This window comes from Cornus florida, unplaced genomic scaffold, assembly GCF_030987335.1.
Source record: "Cornus florida cultivar Cherokee Brave unplaced genomic scaffold, ASM3098733v1 CherokeeBrave_3.0.0_Hap2_Chr11, whole genome shotgun sequence".
Taxonomy (NCBI): Eukaryota; Viridiplantae; Streptophyta; class Magnoliopsida; order Cornales; family Cornaceae; genus Cornus; species Cornus florida.
In genome coordinates, this window is record NW_026775581.1 from 46,147,628 (window position 1) to 46,172,350 (window position 24,723).

Genomic DNA, 24,723 nt, shown 5'->3' on the forward strand with positions numbered 1-24,723 from the left:
TATTTACAAGACACACATGTAAAGGTGTTAGTTTACATATTTCGTTCAAGAGAATGACTCTGTTTCACTCATGAAATCTGTCCATTGAATCATATCAAATGGATAATTCAGAACCTATCTACCATTCTGTGGAGTGTTCTCACCAATTAAACAGTTAAAATCACAATACAATTTCATTATGCCCAGGTTTCTTGAATCCGTAGAAGATCAATTTTTTTCCCTGGTTTGGGATTGGAATACTATTTTATGCCTAATGATTTGGCTACAATTCATCTGATTGGTAACATGGGTCGCGATTTGGAGAGAGTTGGGTTGCTGGTAAGCGACCCAATAGTTTTAGAGAGGGACGGCGACCAAGGTCTGTCGCCGTCAATGGTGGTTTCCAGGTTGCGCTCCGGTGACCTGGTTGTACGCGAAGAAGTCAACAAGTTTTTACCTGAGATTGATGGATAATTCAGTGATGAACACAAAGCAAATAATTAGATGTCGAAATATCACCGTTAAGAGTAGAAGTGAGCAGAAAAGTCATGATCGCTGTCGGTAGCAAAATTGAAGAGGCCATATTGGGATTGGGGGTGAAGGTTGGGCGATTTTGGAATAGGGTTTGTTGAGGCGTGAAAAATGACCGAGAGGGAAGCCATTGAAGTGGATAGTTGTTAGGGGTTGTGGGATACCCCTGTGACAATAGTGGATAAGGTGTCGGGGGGTTTTTGATAAGGTGACGGTTAGGGTTTGATGGGTCTGTTTTAGAGAGAGGGGTAAGAGTTTGATGGGTCTGTTTTATGGGTATTTTTGTAATTTTAATAAAATAATTTTTAATTTTTAACATTAAATAGTAAGGTCAAATTTGTCATTTCACAGCCCGGTTAACGGGTGATGTTAAGGTAATGTGATCACTTTTTATAGTGTTAGAGGTTTTCTGAAATAGATTAGAATTTATGATCAAAATTTGAAAATAGTAAAAGTTTTATAAAATTATACCTTGTTCAAATTATTCTTACATTTATATATGTTTCTTTAAGTAAAAGAAAATTAAGTAAATAAAAAGAAAATAAGTTTTTCAATGTACAATTAATTAACATAAAAAAATTTTAAGGAAGCTTTTCGAAATTACCAATTTCATGGTTTAGAATAAATAAAAGTTACAATAAAAGAAAGGGTAATATTGTAACTTCATAAAACAAATTTATTAAATGAAACTTAGAAATTTTATAAAATTTAAGTGGTTATGAAAAATTGTTTTTCTCGAGATTTCATTTCCTGTTATCCAAATTCTTAAAATATTTTCTTTTAAAAAAAAAAAAAAAATTTCCATCCTTTCTTGCTATTTCCTTTTAATCAAATGGAGCCTTAAAGTCCTTGTCATGTAAAAAAAGAATAATATTAATAATAATAATCATTAAAAAAAATGGTGTCTTAAAGAATGATCATACCATTTTATGTAAGAAAATTTAAATGGATATTGAGAGTACATGTGAAAGTGCAAATAGCAATTTCCTTTTTACTTCTTTACTGTCACTTTTTCTATAAGATCATAATCTAACCCAACATATGGAAAATATCCAAACAACAAAGGATACTTTGGGTGAAAGTGGCTGAAGCGAAAGAGTGAATCGAATTAGGCATCAAATCGAATCTAATTCGGTTTCAATGAATTGGTGAAATTTGAAACCGAATTAATTTGTGGAAAGACTCAACCCAATCTATTCATTGAACTTTTTCTAAACAGCACAATGTTATTAATTTTTAGCCATGACTCAATAAATGAATTTTCAACCACCTCATCATTAGCACAACAAATAATAATAATGAGAAATTATTTGTGAAGTATAAAATTGTAATGTGCGTATGATTGTGTCAAAACAAGTCCGATCGAATTGTATTATTATTATTATTATTTTACTTTTGAATCTAATGTTGGAATTGGAACAACGAGTGCTAACTCACTCCGTGATCATTAAGACGACGTTTAAAATCTTAGATAGGTAAGTGAAGTGAGATACACTTAAGTTACGTTTTACATTGAGAGTTCGGTGTATTTATGTCAAAACTTGTTTATTTTTACTCTAAGAAAAAATAGAATGGGTTGCACTTAATCACAACCGGTTACATTTTGAAATAGAATCTGTTGTGTTTGCCCAAACCAAAAAGAAAAATTCTTTTAAAGTCCAATTCAATTACCTTTTTATATATATATAAGGTTTAAGAAAAAAGCTTTTGCACGAAATTGCAGACTTTTTAAAGGGTTTTTAGATATCTCTAAACACCTATACATTTATCTTATGATCTCAAAATAATTACAGCTTTTGACATTCAAGTTTTTCAAACCCAAGAGAGCATTTGAGAGATTCTACAGTTTTAGTTTGAGAACACACATGCTATACACAAAAGTGATTAATTTAGGATGTGTTTCTTGTTGATCGAAGTTCTTTCGCAATCGAAGATCTTTTGCTACTAGTCATCAAAGCAACATTGTCTTTCTACTTTAAAATTTTAGATTTGAAAAAAATGAGAAAAAAATCACACTTTGAAGAGACCAAGACATTTATAGTGTGTTATTGATTTTCCAACAATCCTTTTGTAAGGATCAATGGGGTAAGTCTGAAAACAAGTGTTGTTGGACGGGAGAGTACTAGCAAAGCTGAAAACATTCAACAATTGATTCTTGGTAGAGTGAGGAAATGTGAGCATCAGTCGAAGTCCATTGTATTTTTATTCATCTCGACACTGCGTGACAGTTTATGAAGTTTTTTCAACATTGGATAATTTGCTCCAATTAGGTTTCCTCTCAAAAAACTCTGATGTCACTCTAAACCCTACTTTTACTTTACTTGCACTTTATATTTGGTTCATATGTTAATTAATTTACTTTTAATTCAGTAAATTTAATATTGAACGAAATTTAATAAAAGAGTAAATTAAACCTATTCATTCCCTTCTAGATAGTTATTTTATATCCACAATCATTTTACATAATGCAACTCACACCATTAGATACGATTCACAACAAGCAATAATGAGGTTGTTAAACTGTTAAAATATATTCTACAACATAATTGATGGTTAATGCACAATATTGATAAAAGAATAAAGTTTAAACTGAGTACATCAAATCGAAATTACGAACTGTTGCAATAGTAATATATATATATATATATATATATTTTGTTATTAACGGATCGGATTGATTTTTATTTTTTTATCCCAATAGGTAAAACTGATCCGGTAAATATGACTTCTTCGTTTGTAAATCTGTCACCGAACAGTTAAGTTAATTGTCGGACTAAATAAACACCCCTGGTAAGCCTGTTAAGACGATTGAATTCTATGGACGGTGGCATGAATAAGGAAAAGGAAAAAAAACAAAACTATGCACAGAAATTCTCTTTCAGCTTTCCATTTTCACTGCTTGTATTTTCTTCCTTGGAATAAGAGACAAGTCACAAGCAATTTCCATGTGCGAGAAGTAAAGAAAAAGTATGTTTGTTTGTACATGACTAATAAAGACAGCTAGGGAAGAAATTTTTTCATTTGTTTCAATAATATAAAATTTATGAGGAGACTAATTGAGGTAGACAATTGTTTACAAGGAATATGACATAATTTTTTTATTTTTAATTTTTTTAAATGAGATCTGAATGAAGGGAAATTATGATATTGAGAGAGGTTACATACGGTCTACAAAACGTAGCTTCCTTCATTTGTCTCATTCTTCAAAATCGGTCAATGTTTGTACTCTCAAATGTAGCCCTTGCCATATTGTGGTATAAGGATAATAGAATGTAGGAATTTTAGGGCTTTTACACTAATATGGAGGGTTGAGATTTGTACTATGTAACCAAAGTTTGAAAATTTTATTATTTAATTGTAATATAATTTTATTTAAATACTAGTCATGGTATATATAGTTTGAGAAAATTCAAAAAAAATAATATATATATATATATATATATATATATATATTGAATAGTAGGGAAAAAAAAAAACGATGATTTAGAATTAAACAGAGAAGAGGTAAGAAATAAGGATTGTCAGAGAATCAATTCTCCTTCATCAAATTGTTTCAATTTTTCAAGAATCTAATTTTTGGAAGAATTTTTTTTGAGTATTTTGATTTCACTTGGTAAAAGATATACCTAAATGAAGTATTAGAAAAAAATAATGAATTTTAAGTAAACAAGATAATTTTAAATTAAACAAGATGTCAATAAAGATTGTTATATAATTCTAGATATTTTTCTTGTAAATATCATTTTACAAGAATGTTTGACAAAAAATGCTTGAAGCTTTTTTATTAAACATGAGGGAACATTAGTGATTTTTATCCTTGTTTTTCTCTTGAATTAATATTATAGATATTGTACGTGTGTATATGTAAATAAATTAATAATTTGTTGCAATAACAATTATAATAATAATGAGCTTCTTCACAATATTCGAGCTTTTAGAAGTATAGTTAAATGGTTCAAATTGAACTTTTTTAAAATTTTGAGACGCATACTAAATTTATTTTTAAACACTCTATTTTGGGGCCAATTTTTAAACTCTTTATTTTGAGTCAATATGTAAAGTGTTTCGAAAATATGTAATATCTACAAATTAATTAATATTTAGGAGACACTGATAAAAAATTTCAAGAAGTTTTGGGTTGGATTGGGTGGGGTGGGTCACGGCCCTTTCTGCCCTATTAAGAGCATCTCCATCAGTCTATTAAAATACTCTATTGTATAAAATATACACTGTCACGTATGATGTATAATTTTTTTTATTTTTATCTCCAGCAGTCTGTTAAGATATACTGCTACATCACCAATGTATAAAATTGTTGTATTTTATACAACTTTTTTACACAACCACATCAGCATATTTCATTTCTCCTCCCTATTTCTCATTCCATTAACTAATTAACTCTATATTAAGTTAATTTGTAAAAATTATGTGGAGTCGAGATATATTTTTACACAAAATGTATAAAACAACGGATGGAGCTAAAAATAAATAATCCAATTTTTTTGTGTAAATCCATTATGACACATTAGATTTATAAATATATATATATATATATATATATATACACAACGGTTGGAGACACTCTAATATACTATATCTAGGAGTACACTTTAAACTTAGTGCTAAAAAAATTCAGTTTAAACTTTGAACTGAATTTTCTTCAATTATACTCCCTCTGTCTAAAAAAAAAGTGTCCACCTTTCAATTTTTATCCGTCCTAAAATAAGTGTCCCATTTAAAAGTCAATATGCTATTTTTTTTTGTATTGCCAATTTAACCTTCTTGCATTAAACCTATAAAAAAACAAACCATCACATCCATATAGACCCATTACTATTAGAGATAAAATTGGTAATTCATTCACCAGAAATACAATTAAAAAATAATAAAAATCATTCTCTTAAAAAGTTAGAATTTTTAAAAAGGTACACTTTTATTGGGACAAAGAGAGTAAATTCAAAACGTCAATTTGGTACTCTAAAACGTAAGGTACGGTATTTTAAGTAAACAAGAACACCAATTTATTGATGACTGATTTAGTGTGATTGTTTCTACTTTATGCTTGGCTTGGTAAGAAAGAAGGAAGAGGGGCGGAGGAAAGATAGAAAAAAAGAAACTAACTTTCTTCATTTGATAGAGATGAGACAATGAGATAAGAGAAAAGGGAATGAATAAGGCATCCTTCCTATTTCATAAATTTTTATCCCTCCGAATATGGTTGAAAGAAAGAGAGGAATGAAGAAGAACAAGACAGTTATAGAAATTTTAAATTACAATATTACTTTTATAATTATTAGATAAACCCAATATTAGCAATCTTTTATTCTCTTCTCTTTTATCCAACTAAACAAAAAGGGAGAATGACATTATCCTTTCACTAGGGAATATGGATGTCTCATTCATCCATTTTTCAATCCCTTCCATCCAATTTTCTTCATTCTTACCAAACGAAATATTAATATTTTGTACAATGAATAACAGTAAGAAATCATGAAGTTAATTTTTTTTATTAGCAAGAAACACACTCACACACCGACTTTTGCCCCTATAATTTTATAATTTTATAGGGATTCGAACTCTCGACTTTCTACTTTGGAAGGTGTGAAAGTTCCTTAAAGCTACAAGGCATTTGGTTCACGAAATTAAATCAGTGATGTGGGATATAATTTTAATTATTCAAATGGACGGATTCACCTGCAAGTTGCAAAATTAGTTATGATTCTCTTAAGTATGATCTAAAAAAAGAGTACGGTTCTAACAAGACAGGAGATGCTTTTTGATAAAATTAAGAATCAAGTAATGAAAATTTTAAGAGTTGGGTTTTAAGAAATAAAGTTTTTTCAAGTGCATTATACTTAAAATATATATATATATATATTGATATATTTTGAATTTTTAGTATAAGTAATATCACTGTCACTCATACCAAACAAACTTAAATAGATAAGAGCTTAATCCATTTAAAATTAAGGGATGGATCCAAGAATTGGTCCCACAATTGGGAGGTTATTATTCTTGTGAACCCTTTGTATCCTACGTTTGTCATTTGGATTGGGTTAAGGCTACTTCTTCTTTACAAATATTGGATCCTCATTCTATATGAAAAGGGAGAGTTCGCTCGTCCGGATATGTTATAGAAGAAATCCAGCTTGAACCATTGCTTGTTGAAGTTGACAGGTTCTGGATGTCAATCTAAGAAGGGGAGCTTACTCCTTTAGTTGGATTTGGGGGGGATTACAGATGACCTGATTCCTTATAGGAAAAACTATTGTTTGATCAGCGAGATGTCCTCACTAGTGAGGATCTATAACATACTGACTGCTGATGTGGACCAAGAATAAATGGACAAATCCTATTTTAATTATCAAATCATAGATGGTAATCAAATTGCTATCTCTGATTTAGTAAGTGAGTATCTATTCCTAACATCTTTGATTTGGTAATTAAAGATGGGACAATACTTAGGTCCTCACTAATGAGGATCTACAACATACTTATCGCTGATATAGACCAATAATAATTCGATACGTCTTATTTTAATTACCAAATTATAGACGGTAATCAAATCACTATCTCTGATTTGGTAACTATTTAATTTCCAAATCATAGATTAGGGGTGCACACGGTTCAGTTTGGACCGGATTGGGAATATTTTGGAACCAAACCATTGATAATGGTTCCACTATTTTTGAAACCAGACCGAACCATAATGTTCATAGAACCAAACCAAACCAAACCAAACCGCGAAAAACCGGTTTGGTTCGGTTCAGTTTGTTGGTTTCAATTGATTTCCTTTTTATTTTATTTTGATTTAGAGGGGGCAAAGTTTAAAAATAATAATAATAATAATCAACTAACATTGATATAACACACACACAAAAAAAAAAAAAAAAATTAAGAATAAATAAAGGAAAGAAAATTGAGATATATTTGAAAATAGAAATTTGAGAACTTTACTTGATTTAGGTTTAGGATACGATATATATATATATATATATATATATATATATATATATATATATTATATAACATAGTAATGGTTCGGTCCGAGCTGGTCCGGTCCGGTCCTAAACCAGGACCGAACCGAAAAATTACGGTTCCGTAATTTTGGGCCCAGGACCGGACTAAACTGCTATACAACTAATCAAACCGCCCAATTCAGTACCGTCCGGTCCGATTTTTCGGTTTACTGGATTTTTTGAACACCCCTATCATAGATAGTAATCAAATCACTATCTTTGATTTGGTAAGTGAATATCTACCCACCATCTTTGATTTGATAATTAAAGATTACATGTCAAGTTATTATTGGTTCACATCACTGGTGAGTATATTGTAGATCCTCACTAATAAAGACTTAAGTATTATCCTTAAAGATGCCATGTCCATTTATTATTGGTCCATATCAATAGTGAGTATATTGTAGATCCTCACTAGTGAAGACCTAAGTATTGTCCTTATTCTAATTGGTAGAAAACTTATTTGTGGGAGTTGTACACCATAAGAGAATGTGTTATTTGTGGGAGTTATACACTATAAGAGAATGAACATTCTTACTTCTCAACATTGTCTTATTAAATTAAAGAACATCTAGTCTAAACCTGTCAACGGGTTGGATTCGAATAGAATCTGTCCTGATCCGATCCAAATTCGATTAGCATTTTACTTTATCTGATCCGATTCAATAATTCGGTGGATTTTTTTGTAAGTGAATCCATATCCGATTTGTTAATAAATAGATATCCGATCCGATAAAAGTGTAAATTTTTTGTTTCTATTTTTGTAAAAAAAGAAAAGAAAAGAAAAAAAATTAATGTCAAAAGAGAATTAAAAAAAATGATTATAAAAAAGATAAATAAAATATGGAAGGAAAAGGGAAAAAAAATATAAATCATTTACTCTTTGTTAACGAATAAATATTATGACATTATTGATATGTATATTAGGAGATTTATTAGTATGTGGGTGAGAACATTACACTATTGTACATATAACATTATAAAGAAATAGAGAATCATTATACGTGTTGTGTGATTGATTAATTTGTACCAATATAAAAGAGAGAAAGATTGAGAGAAAATTCTTCATTGTAATTCTTTATCTTCTTCATAGTGAATTTGTTCGGTGTACTCCATGGATGTAGCCCTAAGATTTGGGTGAACCATGTATATCTTGTTCTTATGTGTGATTTTTTTTCTTCGTGATTGCTTGTTTATTCCTTAAACAGCGTTGTTTATTTTGTATTTTTGCCACAACAACTGGTATCAAATCTGATTGATTATGCAGAGCAACTCCAACAACTGGTATAAGAGCTTTTGGTTGAGAACCTTGGGCACAGAAGGTGTTTGACGAAATTTTAAAAGTCTTTCGATCAGATCTATTCGTTCGAGTGGGAGTAATGGCATCAGAAGATAAGACATCCACATCTATGATCGAGAAGTTCGATGGCTCAAACTTCGGTTTCTGAAATATGCAAATAGAAGACCTCTTGTTTTAGAAAAATCTGTATCAACCTTTAGGAAAGAAGCCAGAGGATACAAAGGATGCATAATGGGAATTACTTGATAGGAAGGCTCTTGGCACCGTCAGATTGACATTGTCAAAGTCAGTCGCCTTCACATCAAGAACGAGAAGACGACAAAGTCTCTCATGGTAACCCTTTCTAATATGTATGAATAGCCTTCTGCAGTGAACAAGCTGCACTTGATCAAGAAATTGTTCAACATGAAGATGGTCGAAGGTGGTAAGTTCAATGAACATCTAAATACGTTCAACGAGATAGTTAGGCAATTAGAGTCTGTTGATGTCGACTTCAAATACGAGGTCTAAGCACTGCTAATTCTAGGGTAGTTACCCAAGAATTGGAGTGGCACAGTTACAACAATCAATAGCTCTGCAGGGAAGACCAAGTTGAAGTTTGATGAAGTTGTGAGTATGATTCTGACTGAAGAAATGAGAAGACAATTTAGGGGTTTCCACCAGTGGTTCGGTATTGAATGTTGAAAGCAGAGGCAAGGGTTCAAACAAAAAGAAGGGCAATGGTAATAGAAACAGAGGCAGATCCAAGTTAAGGAATGGAAGGACACAGTCTCAAAATTTCAGGAATTCCACATATCTCAGTGACGTTGAATGTTGGAATTTTGGAAATAAGGGACATTACCGTGTTGATTGCAAACTTTCAAAGAAAGGAACCGAAAGAAAAACTGAAGCAAATGATGTCTCAGAAGAATCAGATGATGCATTGATTTGCTCTTTGGAGAGCAAAGTGGAGTTATGGGTTTTAGATTCTAGCGCATCATTTGATGGCACCTCAAGTAAAGAACTATTTAATAGTTATGAACCGGGTAACCTTGGTAAGGTGTATCTTGGTATTGATCAACCTTGCAATGTCATTGGTAAGGGTGAAATGTAAATCAAGTTGAATGGGTCAACTCGGAAGTTGAAGGATATGAGATACATCCCTGACTTGAGGAAGAATCTGATTTCGGTGGGACAATTGTCAAATAAAGGTTTTGTTACAACCTTCAATAGAGCTCATGGAAAGTTTCCAGAGGCGCTATGACCATTACACGTGGTAAGAAATCTGACATTCTCTACAAATTAACTACCCGTGCTTATGGGTCTATAGAAGTTGCAGAAAATAGAGAAGATCACAACCATTGGCACTAGAGACTAGGTCACATAAGTGAAAGGGGGCTCAAGATTATGCACTCAAATGGGAAACTACCAGGCATACGAGCAATTGATATTGACTTCTGTGAGAGTTCCGTGATGGGCAAGCAGAAGAAAGTCAGTTTCAAGAAGAGTAACAGAGATCTCAGAAAGGAGAAACTTGAGTTAATTCACACAGATGTCTGGCTAGCCATTGTCTCATCCATTGGCGAAAAATCCTACTTCGTGACTTTCATTGATGGCCACACGAGGAAGGTATTATTTTTTGAAGCACAAATCTGAGGTATTTAATGTGTTTAAGAAGTGAAAGGCCATGGTAGAGAATGAGATAGGTTTGAATATCAAGAAGTTGAAGTCAGACAATGGTGGAGAGTATGAAGACACCGGATTCAATAAATTATGTTTTAATAATGGGATCAAATTAGAGAGGACTGTCCAAGGAACCCCACAGCAGAATGGGGTGACAAAACGGATGAACCAAACATTGACAAAGAGGGCCAGAAACATGAGCATACATTCGGGTTTACTTAAACAGTTTTGGGTAGAAGTAGTCAATACAACATCCTATCTAATTAATCGTGGACCGTCGGTACCGTTGGAGTATTGAATACCAAAAGAGGTATCGAGTAGCAAAGAGGTAAATCTTTTATGGTTGAAAGTTTTTGGTTGTATTGCATTTGCGTATATTAGTAACCATGCTAGGGGAAAGCTCGACCCCAAATCACTAAAATGTATTTTCATTGGGTATGGCAGAGATGAGTTTGGTTATCGACTCTGGGATAATCAAAACAAAAAAATCATCAGAAGTAGAGATGTGATTTTCAATGAGAAAGTGATGTACAAGGATAGAGATACAACATAATCAACTAGTCCTGTACAGAGTAAGCCTGAGTTTGTTGAGTTGGATGATGATCCAGAGAGCATTGACGTGGAGTAGACAGATAAGGGTTCTTGGCCAGAACTCACAGAGTATAGTTCACCGCAGATTCCAACTCCTAAGTCTGCACCCAAAAGGTCCATGCGACCTCGTGTACCGAATCGAAAATATTTGGATTATATGTTGCTCACAGATGATGGTGAGCCTGAATGCTATGATGAAGTATGTCAGGTTAAAAATGCTAGCAAGTGGGAGCTTGCAATGAAAGATGAGATGAAGTCGCTTATCTCCAACAAAATATGGGAACTAACTAAGTTGCCTATAAGGAAGAAAGCTCTTCACAACAAATGAATGTACAGGGTAAAAGAGGAACACGATGGTTCCCAGAGATATAAGGCGAGATTGGTGGTCAAAGGCTTTCAGCAAAAGTAAGGCATTGACTACACATACTTTTTTTCCTCGGTTGTGAAACTGAGTACCATTTGCTCAGTTCTTAGCATTGTTAGTAGAAGGGTTGCACATTGAGCAGTTAGATGTCAAAACTATTTTCCTCCATGGTGGTGACCTTGAGGAGGAGATTTACATGCAACAACCGGAGGGTTTCTTGGTGAAAGGGAAACAAAAACTAGTATGCAAGTTAAAGAAAAGCTTGTATGGTTTGAAGCAAGCCCTGAGGAAGTGGTACAAGAAGTTTAATATTTTATGAAGCGACATGGCTACAACAAGTGCAATGCTGACTAATGTTACTACTTGAAGAGGTTCAAGTCAAGTTTCATTATCCTTCTACTTTATGTTGATGACATGTTAGTGGCAGGTCCTAATTTTAAAGGAATCAGCAAATTGAAAAAGCAGTTATCTAGTGAATTTGAGATGAAGGATCCTGGTACAGCGAAACAAATTCTTGGGATGAGGATTAGCAGAGATAAACTGAAAGTTACTTTGCAGTTGTCTCAGGCTGAGTATGTTGAACGGGTTCTGAAGAGGTTCAACATGAATAATGCTAAGGTGGTGAGTACTCCTTTAGCTAATCACTTCCAATTATCTCAAGATCAGCGTCCGAAGACATAGGATGAGAAAAACTTCATGGCTAAAATTCTATATGCCTCAGCCATTAGAAGTTTGATATATGCCATAGTGTGCACAAAATTAGACATTACATATGCAGTGGGAGCAGTAAACAAGTTTATAAAGGATCTGGGCAAGCTACACTGGGAAACAGTGAAGTGGATATTGAGATATCTACGGGGTAGCACAGATAGATGCCTATGTTTCAGAAGGGGTAAGGTAAAGCTACATGGATATGTAGATTCAAACTTTGCTGGTGAGGTGGACCACAGAAGAAGTACTACCGAATATATGTTTATAGTGGGTACAACTGCAGTTAGTTGGGTTTCGCAAATACAGAGGATTGTAGCGTTATTTACTACAAAGATAGAGTATGTGGCGATGACAGAGGCCAGCAAGGAGATAATTTACAAGGTTTGTTAACAGAGTTAGGATTCGAACGGGTGAATACTGTTTTGCACAGTGATAGTCAAAGTGCGATACATCTGGCAAATAATTCAGCATTTCATTCAAGGACTAGGCATATAGGACTTCAGTATCATTTCATCAAATCTTTGTTAAAGGATGGGGTGTTGAACACTTGAGAAAATACTTGGCACCAAGAATTCGGCTAATATGTTGGCCAAGTCAGTGACCGTGGAGAAACTGAAGTTGTGCGCAGCTTCAGTCGGTCTTTTAGCTTGAAGATAGAGAGAAGCACACTGACATGCATGAGAAGAAGATGGAATGAATTTACAAATGCTCTAGCCTCCGAGTGAGAGATTGTTGTGGTTTTGTGGAGTTTGATTAGGTAATTAATTTTTAGGAAGATTTAATTATATGAAAACTTCAAGACTGCTGAAGTTAAGGAAAAATTCAGTTTCCTGATCTGATTTAACTTCCTTATTGGTTTAGGAAAAATTCAGTTTCTTGATCTAATTTAACTTCCTTATTGGTTTTGGTTTCTACAAAAGGTAATTTCTTGTAGGACAAATTATTTGGGGCTATAAATATCAACCTTAATTAGTTCGTAGGGTGTGATAAAAATAGAGAGAAGAAGAAAGAAAGAATCATCATACGTGTTGTGTGATTAATTAATTTGTGCCAATACAAGAGAAATAGAGATTGAGAGAAAATTTTCTATTGTAATTCTTCATCTTCCTCATAGCGAATTTGTTCGGTGTGTTCCATAGATGTAGCCCTAAGATTTGGATAAACTATATATATCTTGTTTTTTGTGTGCGATTTTTTTCTTCGTGATTGCTTGTTTATTACTTGAACAACTTTGTTTATTTTGTGTTTTAGACACAACAACTGGCATCAAATCCGGTTAATTGTGCAGAGCAACTCCAACAAAGGATGTATGACAACTGTTGGATGTGATAGGATCCATCACAATGTATGAGACTCGTTGGATGTGGTGAAATCCATTATTACAATAATAGATTAAACCACATCCAATGGCTCCCGTACATCCGATATATCAATAATGATGTTTTTTTTTTTTTTATTATTATTATTAAAAGAAGTAAACACCTCTTTAAATAGTGTGCACAAAATTTTTTGAGTGCATAAGAGTACATAGAAAGTTGCATTGGAAAGTTCAAAAATTGAGAAAAAAACAAGGTAATACTAAACCAGTGGGTATAACTTTGAGTTGTGTAGTGGAATAGGTTGCGAAAAGTTCGAGTTTAAAAAACCCGTTTTAGAAAGGGATTAATCATGTATTTCTTTATCCAATTTGCTCTACTAAAATTACCGAGTATTTAAACAATCACACACAAATTAAAAGTAAGTAATTTTTAGAGTGACACCGAATTTTTAGCAAGGAAACCAATTAGATCTCGAGGTTTTGTATGTTATCCCAAGTGTAAAAAGATTCATTATGTATGAAGCAAAGTATACTGAACTTTAGCTCAGACTCAAACCCCTTCGCTCTATGAAGACTCAATCCGCTGAACATCCCTGAATTTGCGACTTCCCATCCAGCAGCTCTCGACTTCAGACTTATGCTTCGAACCTTGTAGAAGGATTGCTAGTAGATAAACAACACTCTGCAAGCACCTTAATCCCTTTAAAGTGTGACCTGAAATTCTTCTTTCTGATTTTGTTATAGAAGAAATAAGATCTGTTTTCTCTAATCGTTGTAGATGCAATCTTCAATAGACTTGAATACGATCAAGATTTGAACAGTACCCTAAATTCACTCGTGTGTATATAATGTGTATGTTCTTTAAAAGTATCACAAAAAGATTTTTAATGAAAATCAGAATTTTAATGCAAAAAGCTACACAACCCTAAGTGAGAAAATATATTTATATAAACTTTTGAAACCCTAATTATACTTGAAAAATAAGTCAATTTCGTGCATAAGGTTTTTGGAAAAATTCTATACAGAATAGGAAGTTGAAATAAAGTAGGAAACAAAGTTGCCAAAAACTGCTGCAGAACTTGAACCGGTTCAGTTGCCCTTGAACCGGCTCAAGTTGGCCAGTGTGCTTTTTTAAAAATGAAGCTTTAATACTTAAACCGGTTCAACTGCTCTTGAACCGGTTCAAGTTGGTGAGATTTGAACCGAAGATTTACTTGGAAAAATTTCGACAACGCTTATTTTTGAAAGCATGCAATGCATGCAAGTGCCCTTACCTTCTAATTAAACTTCCTAAGATATTGTTCGTACCTTTTTCAAAGTCGTCAAGCTATTGATCACAAACAACTCTTCAATTTCGCTTCTGATCTCGAACTTGAAATTTAAATTTAAAATTACAACTTTATCGAATTTGTTTTGACAACGAAATTTGTCAATTACAAATTTTATATCTCATAATAACATATCCTCCTTTATGCTTTCTTTAGTAGGGAGAAAGAAAATTGGATGGAAGGAAGAGAAGAATAAATGAATAAAATATCCTTAGACTCCGTTTGGTTAGATGGAAATAAGTAAGAAAAGAAAAAAAAATGAAAAATGAAAGAAAAGTGAAGTGAAAGAAAAGAAAAGTTATCAACGGCCAGTAGTCTAAAGTATCAGGTCCCTACTTTTCTAAGAGAGGTGAGAGGTTTAAGTCTTAACGGAGGCATGTGTGTGGTTGAGTACCAACTAAGGCAAAAAAAAAAAAAAAGTTATTTTCGAACTTGCATTTGGTTAGTATCAAATTTATTCAAGAAAATTGTATAAAAATATTAGGTTGTTATTTTGGATAGCATGAAAGTGAAAAGAAAGTGATTGTATATATCAAAATCACCCTTATGATTTTAAATACTAAAAAATAAATAAATTTGTATTTGATGATGTCTATTTTTAGCAAAGAAATAGTAAAATGATGGATAATTAAATTTAATAATATAATTATTTATATTTTATTTATATATAAAATAAGATTTCATAATATTTTGTTTGGTAGAAGTATAACTAATTATTAGTAAGAGAAATGATTTTTTTATTTTATTTTATTTTAAAAAACAACAATGGTGATGAAGAAACTGATGGCAATATTAAATTTTAAGAGAAATTTGATTATATGTTGTTGTTACTAATTATATATTAACTTGTAGAAAAACAAAGAAATAAATGTTTTGAAGAGAACTTGTCTCTTAGGAATCCAGTAAAAAAAATAAAGAAATAATTTGTTTTGCACAATTAAGTTAATAGGTAAAATAAAAATGTCAAATAAAAAGGCACTTCTTTCACGCGAAAATATTATTTTCGATGCTTTGTTCAGGAAAAGTTTTTAGAGAAAATAGGGAAATATGGGAAACAAAATTTTCCATTATTTATTTATTTTTTCTTTTTTTAATCTATCCAAACTATAAATTTTTTTATAAATTTTCCCTTTCCTTTCTTTTTTAGTTGATTCCACCTAACCAAACAAGCCTTAGGAAATAGATTATATATTTTCCTCTTTTTATTTGGTTGGATGAAAGATAAATAAGAAAAAAAAAATAATACTTTATTTTGTTTGTTAAGAGAGAGAAGAAAAAAGAGTGTCAATTACAGTATAAGAAAAGTTTTGTAAAATAAAACCTTTTATAATAGTATTACTTTTTTTTTTTTTTCGTCCATATTTGGAGAGATAAAAATTTGTGAATGAGGAAGGATATATCAAGCATCCATCCTCTTTTCTCTTCTCTACTAAATAAATAAAGTTTGTTTCTTCATTCATATCTTTCATCCACCATTTTCATTCCTTCCTACTAAATGAGTATTAAGAAAGAAATGACAAGTAGGAGTTGTACAAGACTATAAAATTTAATATAGTAAAAGATTTTTTTTTTTTTCAAAATTCTCATAATTCATTATTCATATAGTATAGGGGTGATCAAATAATCCGTCAATTTGCCAATCCGGTCCGAACCAATCCAGTTTGTGTAATTTGATTCGACTTTCAGATCTCGTGGTTCAGTGATGGTTTAGAAAAATAGAAATCCGTTATTTGCGATTCAGTTAACGGATTGAGCCATGAAAAAACCAATCCGAAACGTTACCTAAATAATATATTAATATATTATAACTATATATATACAATATTGAATATACTTATTGTATTTCTATTTATTTTTTTATTCATTATTCTATTTGGATAATTTATATTGTCTATTATTATGTATATATTAGGTATATGTTACAATTTATTTTTTTTTAATTACTAATTTGAGATTTTAATGGGCCATATAGTGTAATTATATTGTGCTATTTGAAAAGCCCAATCTGTCCAAACCGATCCGATCTGTTATTTCACGGATTGGTTTGGTTTGGATTGAAGGTCCACACGGATCCGTTGGGACCGGTTCGAATTGAACTTTACCCCGGAAGGTCGATTTCCCTTTTTTGGCAACTAATAAATACTCTTTTCCATATGTATTGATTCTATTCAGGCCAACCTTGTCTTTATTCTTTATATTATATTATATTACAATATATATATATTTTAAATGTGGATCTTTATTATTGTAATTTTTAATTTAATGTAAAATTATGAAATTGAATTTTAGTCAGATAAAATTGTGGAATTGAATTTTATGGGGGAGGTTTTCACAAAAAGAATGAAAATTAAAATCATCGTTTAGATATAAGGAAAGTTTGATAAGTGATAAATATCATAATAAAAAGTTACCTAATTATTTATATATATATAGACACACGAATAATATATATATACACACACACACGTGCAAGGAAAGAGAATAAAGGCTAAAAAGTTTTTTTTTTATTTAAAAAGGCATGCTTTAGGGAACACAAGAAATTAATGAACTCAAAAGAAGCTAATAAGAATAAGTAAAAGCATTACTCTAAAAACAAAGGAAAACAGTAAAATTTCTCCATCACATTTAAGTATGTGTGTGCTCGATTACATTTGCCTCTACTCAAGTTTTTTTTACTAATTTTTTTTTTTAAAGGTTAAAATCATAAAACCTTTAGTAATTTCAAAATTTGATCACAAAAACTCCAATTTGTTTTAGAAAACTCCTACACTTTTAAAAAGTGATCACAGTACCTCAGTATAGTATCTGACCAGTTAATCTGGCTATAAAATGACTAATTTGACCTTATTATTTAATGCTAAATTAAAAACTATAAATTATTTCTAAAATTACAGAAATACCCTTTAAAATTACAATAATTATGTTTTAAAACTTTCACCCAGCTCGCAAACATAATTTTTGTAATTTTAAAGGGTATTTTTGTAATTAAAAAAAAATTAATATTTAATTTAACATTAAATAGTAAGGTTAAATTTGTCATTTTATAATATGATTAACGGATCGGACACCGATATTGGAAGTAGTGTGATCACTTTTTAAAAGTATAGATATTTTCTTAAACAAATTGGAGTTTTATGGTCAAAATTTAAAAATAATAGAAATTTTATGATTTTAACCATTTCTTTAATCATAAATATGACCCCACTCAAAATTGAAAAGAAGAAGAAGAAGCGTTTTTAGTGTTGAAGCCTAAAATGAAAAATTAATTAATCCTTTCCTTACAACGTCTTACTATACATCTAGGTTAGGAACCTTTTCCTTTTCTCTTAACTACTTTATTTATTTTTCCTATTCAATTTTTATTGGGACGTGTTTGATAAATATAGATAGTTATTTCATAGCTTTTGAAATCCATTTTTAACAAATTTATCAGACTAAAGTCTATAATTAAGTCTGAAATTAATTTTATATGTATTGTTTGACCCAAAAAAAAAAAAAAATCGTATCTCGAAAGGGTTATTATGTTATAAAAAATAATCAAAGGGCCTTTAATCTAATGGTATAACTTTCCCATCTTCAAAAAATCTTCAAAGAATAGGGGGGAAGGGGTATTCGAGCCCTAGCGTGAGCAAAAATGTGTGTGTGTTTGCTTTATCATCCAAAAAAAGAAATGTTATCAAAAATATAAAAATTAAAGATGGTATGGTATAGGAGTTCTTTTGTAAATTTATTTCAATAGAGAGAGTGGAGCACGGATATCATTATCAACTCCTTATATATTTTAGGGTAAATTTTACTTTCCTCATATGAGATTTGTCAATATCTCATTTAAGCTTCTCTACATTTTATAATTTCACTCACCTCCCTAAAGTTATGGTTTATTTAATAGATTCTTCGTGTTGTTAGGGCACCATTCACTGGCAATTGATTCTACCAATGAATGAAGATTAGCAATGAACGAATAAAGATTATCTCAAGAAAGCAGACCTTATATCGAAATGTTTACTTAGTGAGATTCTCTTAATCAAGATGAAACACGGAATTCAGGATCCTATCCATTTTGGAGAAGAATTACTCCCACTGCACCGAAAGAGAAATGACTTCAAAAAGATGAAATCATTCGAACCTAATGGACACAGGGAAGAAAGCGAAGAATAACAAATGCTGAGCAAGGCTAACGGAAACAAATCTTAGGGGAGGTGATTCCGATTATGAAAATGGATAGAAAGTCAGTTATTTCCTTTTAATATTTGAAATGACATCTTTACCCTTATATCATTCATAAGTAAAATAGTAAAATAGTAAAATAATAGATTATCATTATCAAGTTGAATAACGGCCATTAGTAAGGAGATAAGTAAGATTATAAAACGTTGAGGGATTATGTGAGATATTACTAAAGTAGAATTTTCCTTATTCATATCTATATATATATATATATATACACACACACAGAAACCAATTTTCTATCTTCTGGACCGACGCTTATCCAATATTTGAACTGGAATACACAGTCAGCTCTGCGTTGAAAGAACAGACCAACTGCCAAACGCCTCCCAATAATTAGTTAATAAAAAAAGGAAAAATCCAAATCAGAGCCAACTCAAATACACGTACCCAATATCCCACAAAACAAGCCCTTATCCTCTGAAACCCTATTTCTGATTAATTTCTTTTGTCATTTATCGTAAATAATTATTAACAATAATCAACTCTTCCATATAAAAATTGTTCCATATAAAATTTTGGATAAAGTGAATAAAAAATAGATGCAGATCATTGACCCCACACACCCACCAAACCCGTTCACTTTTTATTTTCAATTTTTTTTTCACAATTTAGTCTCACTTCTCGGCTTCTTCGCCTCCTTTGAAACTTGGAAAGAACTCAAATCTCCCTCCCACACACACTCTCTCTCTCTAACCATATATATAGTCAAGAAAGGAATAATTTTTGTTTCTCCTTTCACTGCAAAACAATCAAGTGTTTCTGGGTTAGCTCTACTTTTCTGTGTTAGTATATCTTGTTTTCTTGAACTTAGCCTCTGAAATTGGAAAAAATTGGTTTTTGATTTTAAAAGAGAAGTGGGTTTTGGAAAAAATTAGTTTCTGATCCAGAAAAAAGAACTTTTGGTGGTTAAGCTTGAAAATTCGTGTGATGTCTTGTTCTTTGAAGATTGGTCTCTCTGTTTCTGGGTCTATAGAGACCACTGTTAGATCCAAAACGGTGTATGGGTTTTGTCCTTCAATTCCTTGTCTGCAGTCTACAAATTCAAAATCAAGATTTGTGGGCAAAGCCATGGTTCTCTCAGATCAAAAGGGCTTAAGAGAATTGAGCTTCCAAACACCAACCAATTTCTCTGTTCATGTATGTATTTTATTTATTTTTCTATTCGCCCAAATTTCATTGTATTATGGGTTCAAAGCTAAATATTTGATTCATTGTTTCAGGCACAATCTTCGATCTGTGTGAGCAGAGCTATGAGATGGTGGGAAAAGACCATTAAACCCTCCAATATGATGGAGATCTATTCTGCTCAAGAACTTGTTGAATCATTGTTAAACGCCGGTGATAGATTGGTTATAGTTGACTTTTATTCCCCTGGTTGTGGAGGCTGCAAAACTTTGCATCCTAAGGTATCTATCTATCTATCTATCTATCTATATATATATATATATATATTTATATATACATATACATATATGATTTATTCTATATCTCTCTCTATCTGACCCATAAACTTGTATTAATCTCTCTCTTTCTCTCTCTAACAGATCTGTCAGATGGCTGAATTAAACCCAAATGCTATTTTTCTTCAAGTTAACTATGAAGAACTCAAAACAATGTGTTATTCTCTCCACATACATGTCCTGCCCTTCTTCAGGTTTTATAGAGGTGCAGAGGGTAGGGTGTGTAGCTTCAGCTGCACCAATGCAACTGTAAGATTTTGATCCGTTACTTCATTTCTTATTAGTATATAATTCTTCAATAATCAATCTTTAATGGTTTTTTTATTTTTATTTTTATTTTTTTAAATCATTAATGGGGTTTTTTAAAAAAGATCATTAGTGTGTGTGTGTGTGTTTTTTTTTTTTCTTTCAACTTGTAACTCTTTTTGTAATTTGTTATGCAGATAAAAAAATTCAAAGGTGCATTGGCAAAGCATGGGACTGATAGATGCAGTCTTGGTCCAGCAAAAGGGCTAGATGAATCTGAACTATTGAATTTAGCTTCAGCAGGTGAGATAAGTAAGAATCTACCATTACCATCATCATCATCATCAACAGAGAAAAAAATGGAAGATTCGGTTCTAAAAGGCGTCTCCACTAGTTTGAGTAAGGCAGGGAATAAGATGGAACTACTGAGTTTATCCTAAAATATTTGTAGGATTTAAGCTTATTTATTGAGGATGTTATATGGAGTAAAAAGGCTCCAATTATTATTATTTTTTTCTCTCTTTTTGGTTTTTTTTTTTTTTTTTTTTTTTGGGTTCTTGAAATGTGTATACTAATTATTGTTGTTGGGTTTTCCTAAGCAAGGCTCTTGGGTTTTTTTTATAGATTGAGCCTTGCAAGTTTGGTTAATCTATGATTGGATTGGATATTGTGATCTGACTAAGGAGATTAATACAGATCTATCTTTATTATTTATTATTATCCTTGTTTTCTGTTAAGTTTGGATAATCTGTCTTTTTTTGTTAATGTTTGGATAATCTGTCTTTTTTTTTTTGTTATGTTTGGATAATCGGTCATTATATATCATGTATATTTCAAATTATTTTCAAAAACCTATATCACGTGGATGGACCGATTATACCATCTCTCCATCAAACAAATATCAGGTGGATGGACCGATTATACCCCGTGATATTTCAAATCTTATATGCGGAAGATTTGGTTGAGCAGTGGATCTGGAGAGGTGACTTTGGGTGGGGGATCTGATTGAGAAGTCAGGGCATAATTGAATTTTCCTTTGCTATTCGTGTGGAGCTTCGGAATTTTTTTTCTAACTTGTCTCGTCATGTTTCCAGGGCATGTATGACTTCTCTCACTCGAACAGATATTTGCATATATTATATTATTATAAGTTAAAGGGCATAATTGAATTTTCTTGTGTGGCGTTTCGAAATTTTTTCTTATGGTAATGAGGTGGCTCATGCTTTAGTGGCGTTTTCCATACGGCCTCCCTCTAGGGATGTTCTTTCATCTGTTCCGCATAATGTTCTTATTTTAGTAGTTCGGGATTGTTAACTTGATTTGTGTTGCTGATCCTCTCTAAGGATGTTCTTTCATCTGTTCCGCATAATGTTCTTATTTTAGCCGGGATTGTTAACTTGGTTTGTGCTGCGGATCTTTGTTTGTCAGGGAAAAAAAAAAATTTGAATTTTCATATTAGAAGTCGTCGGAGGTCGGTCATGGTCTTTTGCTTTTGCGTGATATTTGTATAAATATCAAATTATAGAAGAGTTCAATGTAACTTATTATTATTTTTTTATTTAGTCATCTTTTAAAAATAAAAAATAAAAACTATTATCTTATACCTAGAAAAATTAAAAATCAAATACTATTTAACCTTGTATTGAAATAATTTTGTTACTTTGGTTGTCGAATTAGATTCTCTCCATTTGTCTGTGATTAATTACTAATGCTGCATTTGGTGTGCTGGAATGCAATGCAAATGGGGAATGGAATGGAATAACCATTCTCATTTTATTATATGTAAATATGAAATGTGTAGGAATAAAATATATGATAATAACCATTCTAATATTTGGTTGGACCAATTTAAAATTTATAATGAAATAAATTTCATATTGAATTATCCAAAATATCACTCTTAGTAATAAATAAATCAAATTAACAAAATGACATTTTCTAATAATTTTTTTAAAATAAATGGTGGCAGTGGTGGATGGTGGTGAAGGTGAAAAGTGATAGTGGTGTAAGTAGGTGGTGTTAGAAAGCGGCGGTGGTGGCAGTGGCAATGGTGGAAGGCGGTGGTGGAAGGAGGTGGCAGTAGTGTGGTGGTGGTGGTGGTAGCCAATAGAGGTGATTGTGGTTGTCTGTAGAAGGCGGTGGCGGTTGTAGTGGTGGAAGCCAATGGAAGAAAGTGGTGGTGGAAGGCGTTGGAGGCGGTGGTGGTGGAAGGCTGTGGCGGTGGTGGCGGTGGAAGGCAATTATGGTGGTGGAGGAAGAAAATGGAGGTGACGGCGATGTCGGAAGGCGGTAGAGGTGGTGAAAGGTGATAATGGTGGTAGAAGGCAGTGGCGTTGGTGAAAGGCGATGACGGTGGTGTGGTGAAAGGTGGTGGTGATAGCGGTGGTGAAAGGTGGTGGCGGCGGATGTGGTGGTTGCGGCAAAGGAAGGCGGTGTCAGTGGTGGAAGGTGATGGCGGCGGTGGTGGTGGAAAGCGGTGGGTAATGGTGAAAGTTAGTGGCGGTGATGGTGGTGGAAGGTGGTGGTGGTGGTGAAAGACGGAGGTGGTTATGGTGGAAGGTAGTGATAATTTTTGAACTTGGAACATGAGGGTTTTTTGGGAAGTAGATTTTTAAAAAAAATTAACTTGGGAATGGAATGGCCATTCTACAGATTTAGTTGTGAAATGAATTTTCAGATTTTTATTCTAATGGAATGACATTTCCACTTATTATATACCAAACAAAAGAATGGTTAGAATGAACATTTCATTCCATTCCTCCACACCAAGTGCAACAAAAAGGGGTTGGAAACTTGGAATCCTTTGCTCTTTTCATTTTTTAATAAGATTAATTTTCAAAAAAGCCAAACTAGCAATCACGTTCATGTTAAAATGAGAGCTTGTAAAGTCTATTTAATTGTTTCTCAAATATCTTGAATCATAATCCAAGCTTAAGATACAATGAATGAACCCTCTAAAGGAGCTGGAAAGCTCAATTCAATTATGAACTCATTGCTGTCGGTTGAACTTTGAACTCTACCCTTAGAGTCAATAAAGACTAAAATTGTGTGGGTTCGGGTTCAAAGCAGACAATATTTGTTACAAATAGTATCAAAGTCACACCCAGCCGGAAGTGTGGTCAATAAGGACGTTGAGATCCGGGTCGTTACAAATGGTATCAGAGTCACAACCAGTAGGAAATGTGACCAATGAGAACGTTGGGCCTCGGGGGCAATTGTGGTGACCTTGTGAGCCGGTGTGCCGTGGGCGTCCCACATCGCCTGAGTGTGGAAACGATGAAGTGCTTATATGCCGGTGTTATCTCTAATCAATATTAAAGTTTTTTTGGAGTAAAACCCAAAAACAAAACCGTACAGACTCGGACCCAAAACAAACAATATATATCATACCGAACAATATATATCATACCATGTGATGGGGTGTGTCATTACAAATGGTATCAGAGCTTGACTTAGTCGAAAGTTCTATCCTAATTACTCCAAGGTGGAGATTGTTAAGATAATGTCTCAAATTCTATCATAATTACTCTAAGGTGGAGATTGTTGGGATAATTTCTCAAATTCTATTATTAGGATAATGTCTCAAATTGTATCATAATTACTTCATGGAGATTGTTAGGGTAATGTCTTGGTACCTCCAATCAATAAACAAGGGTACCACTGTTATATAATACCAGGGTTAATGAAATTTTTTCTCAAGATTGTCTCAAGGGGATTCCATCTTGAACCTCTAAAATGTGAAGCTATCTTTTGGGATTAGGTCTATCTTTAATATTAATTATATCATATTTTGTTAAGTGAATATTTGGAAACCATTATCGATCATTTAGTTCTTTTGTAACTTTTTTTTTTCCCCCCTTATTTGGGTGGGAAAAAAAAATATCATACTTTATAGTTTATGTGGTGCATAGATCCTCTTGTCAAATTGTTATGCTCCATATTATAGATTGCACTAACCAGTGTGTTAGCAGTTCAAGCTTTTAC

The 24,723-nt window shown here is 32.3% G+C and overlaps 2 protein-coding genes across 2 annotated transcripts; both read left to right on the forward strand.

Annotated features, from left to right (window-relative positions):
- The first annotated feature begins 285 nt into the window (after window positions 1-285).
- LOC132281018 (uncharacterized) lies at window positions 286-9,922 on the forward strand. The gene is made up of 4 exons (XM_059782761.1): window positions 286-428; window positions 8,738-8,813; window positions 9,190-9,253; window positions 9,480-9,922. Exons 1-4 carry the CDS (start codon window positions 286-288, stop codon window positions 9,920-9,922), a joined length of 726 nt encoding a protein of 241 aa, XP_059638744.1.
- A 9,678-nt stretch (window positions 9,923-19,600) lies between these two features.
- LOC132285185 (thioredoxin-like 1-2, chloroplastic) lies at window positions 19,601-21,459 on the forward strand. The gene is made up of 4 exons (XM_059787352.1): window positions 19,601-20,170; window positions 20,254-20,439; window positions 20,578-20,742; window positions 20,937-21,459. The coding sequence occupies exons 1-4, from the start codon at window positions 19,961-19,963 to the stop codon at window positions 21,177-21,179; spliced, it is 804 nt and encodes a 267-aa protein (XP_059643335.1). The 5' UTR covers window positions 19,601-19,960; the 3' UTR covers window positions 21,180-21,459.
- Window positions 21,460-24,723: the final 3,264 nt, after the last annotated feature.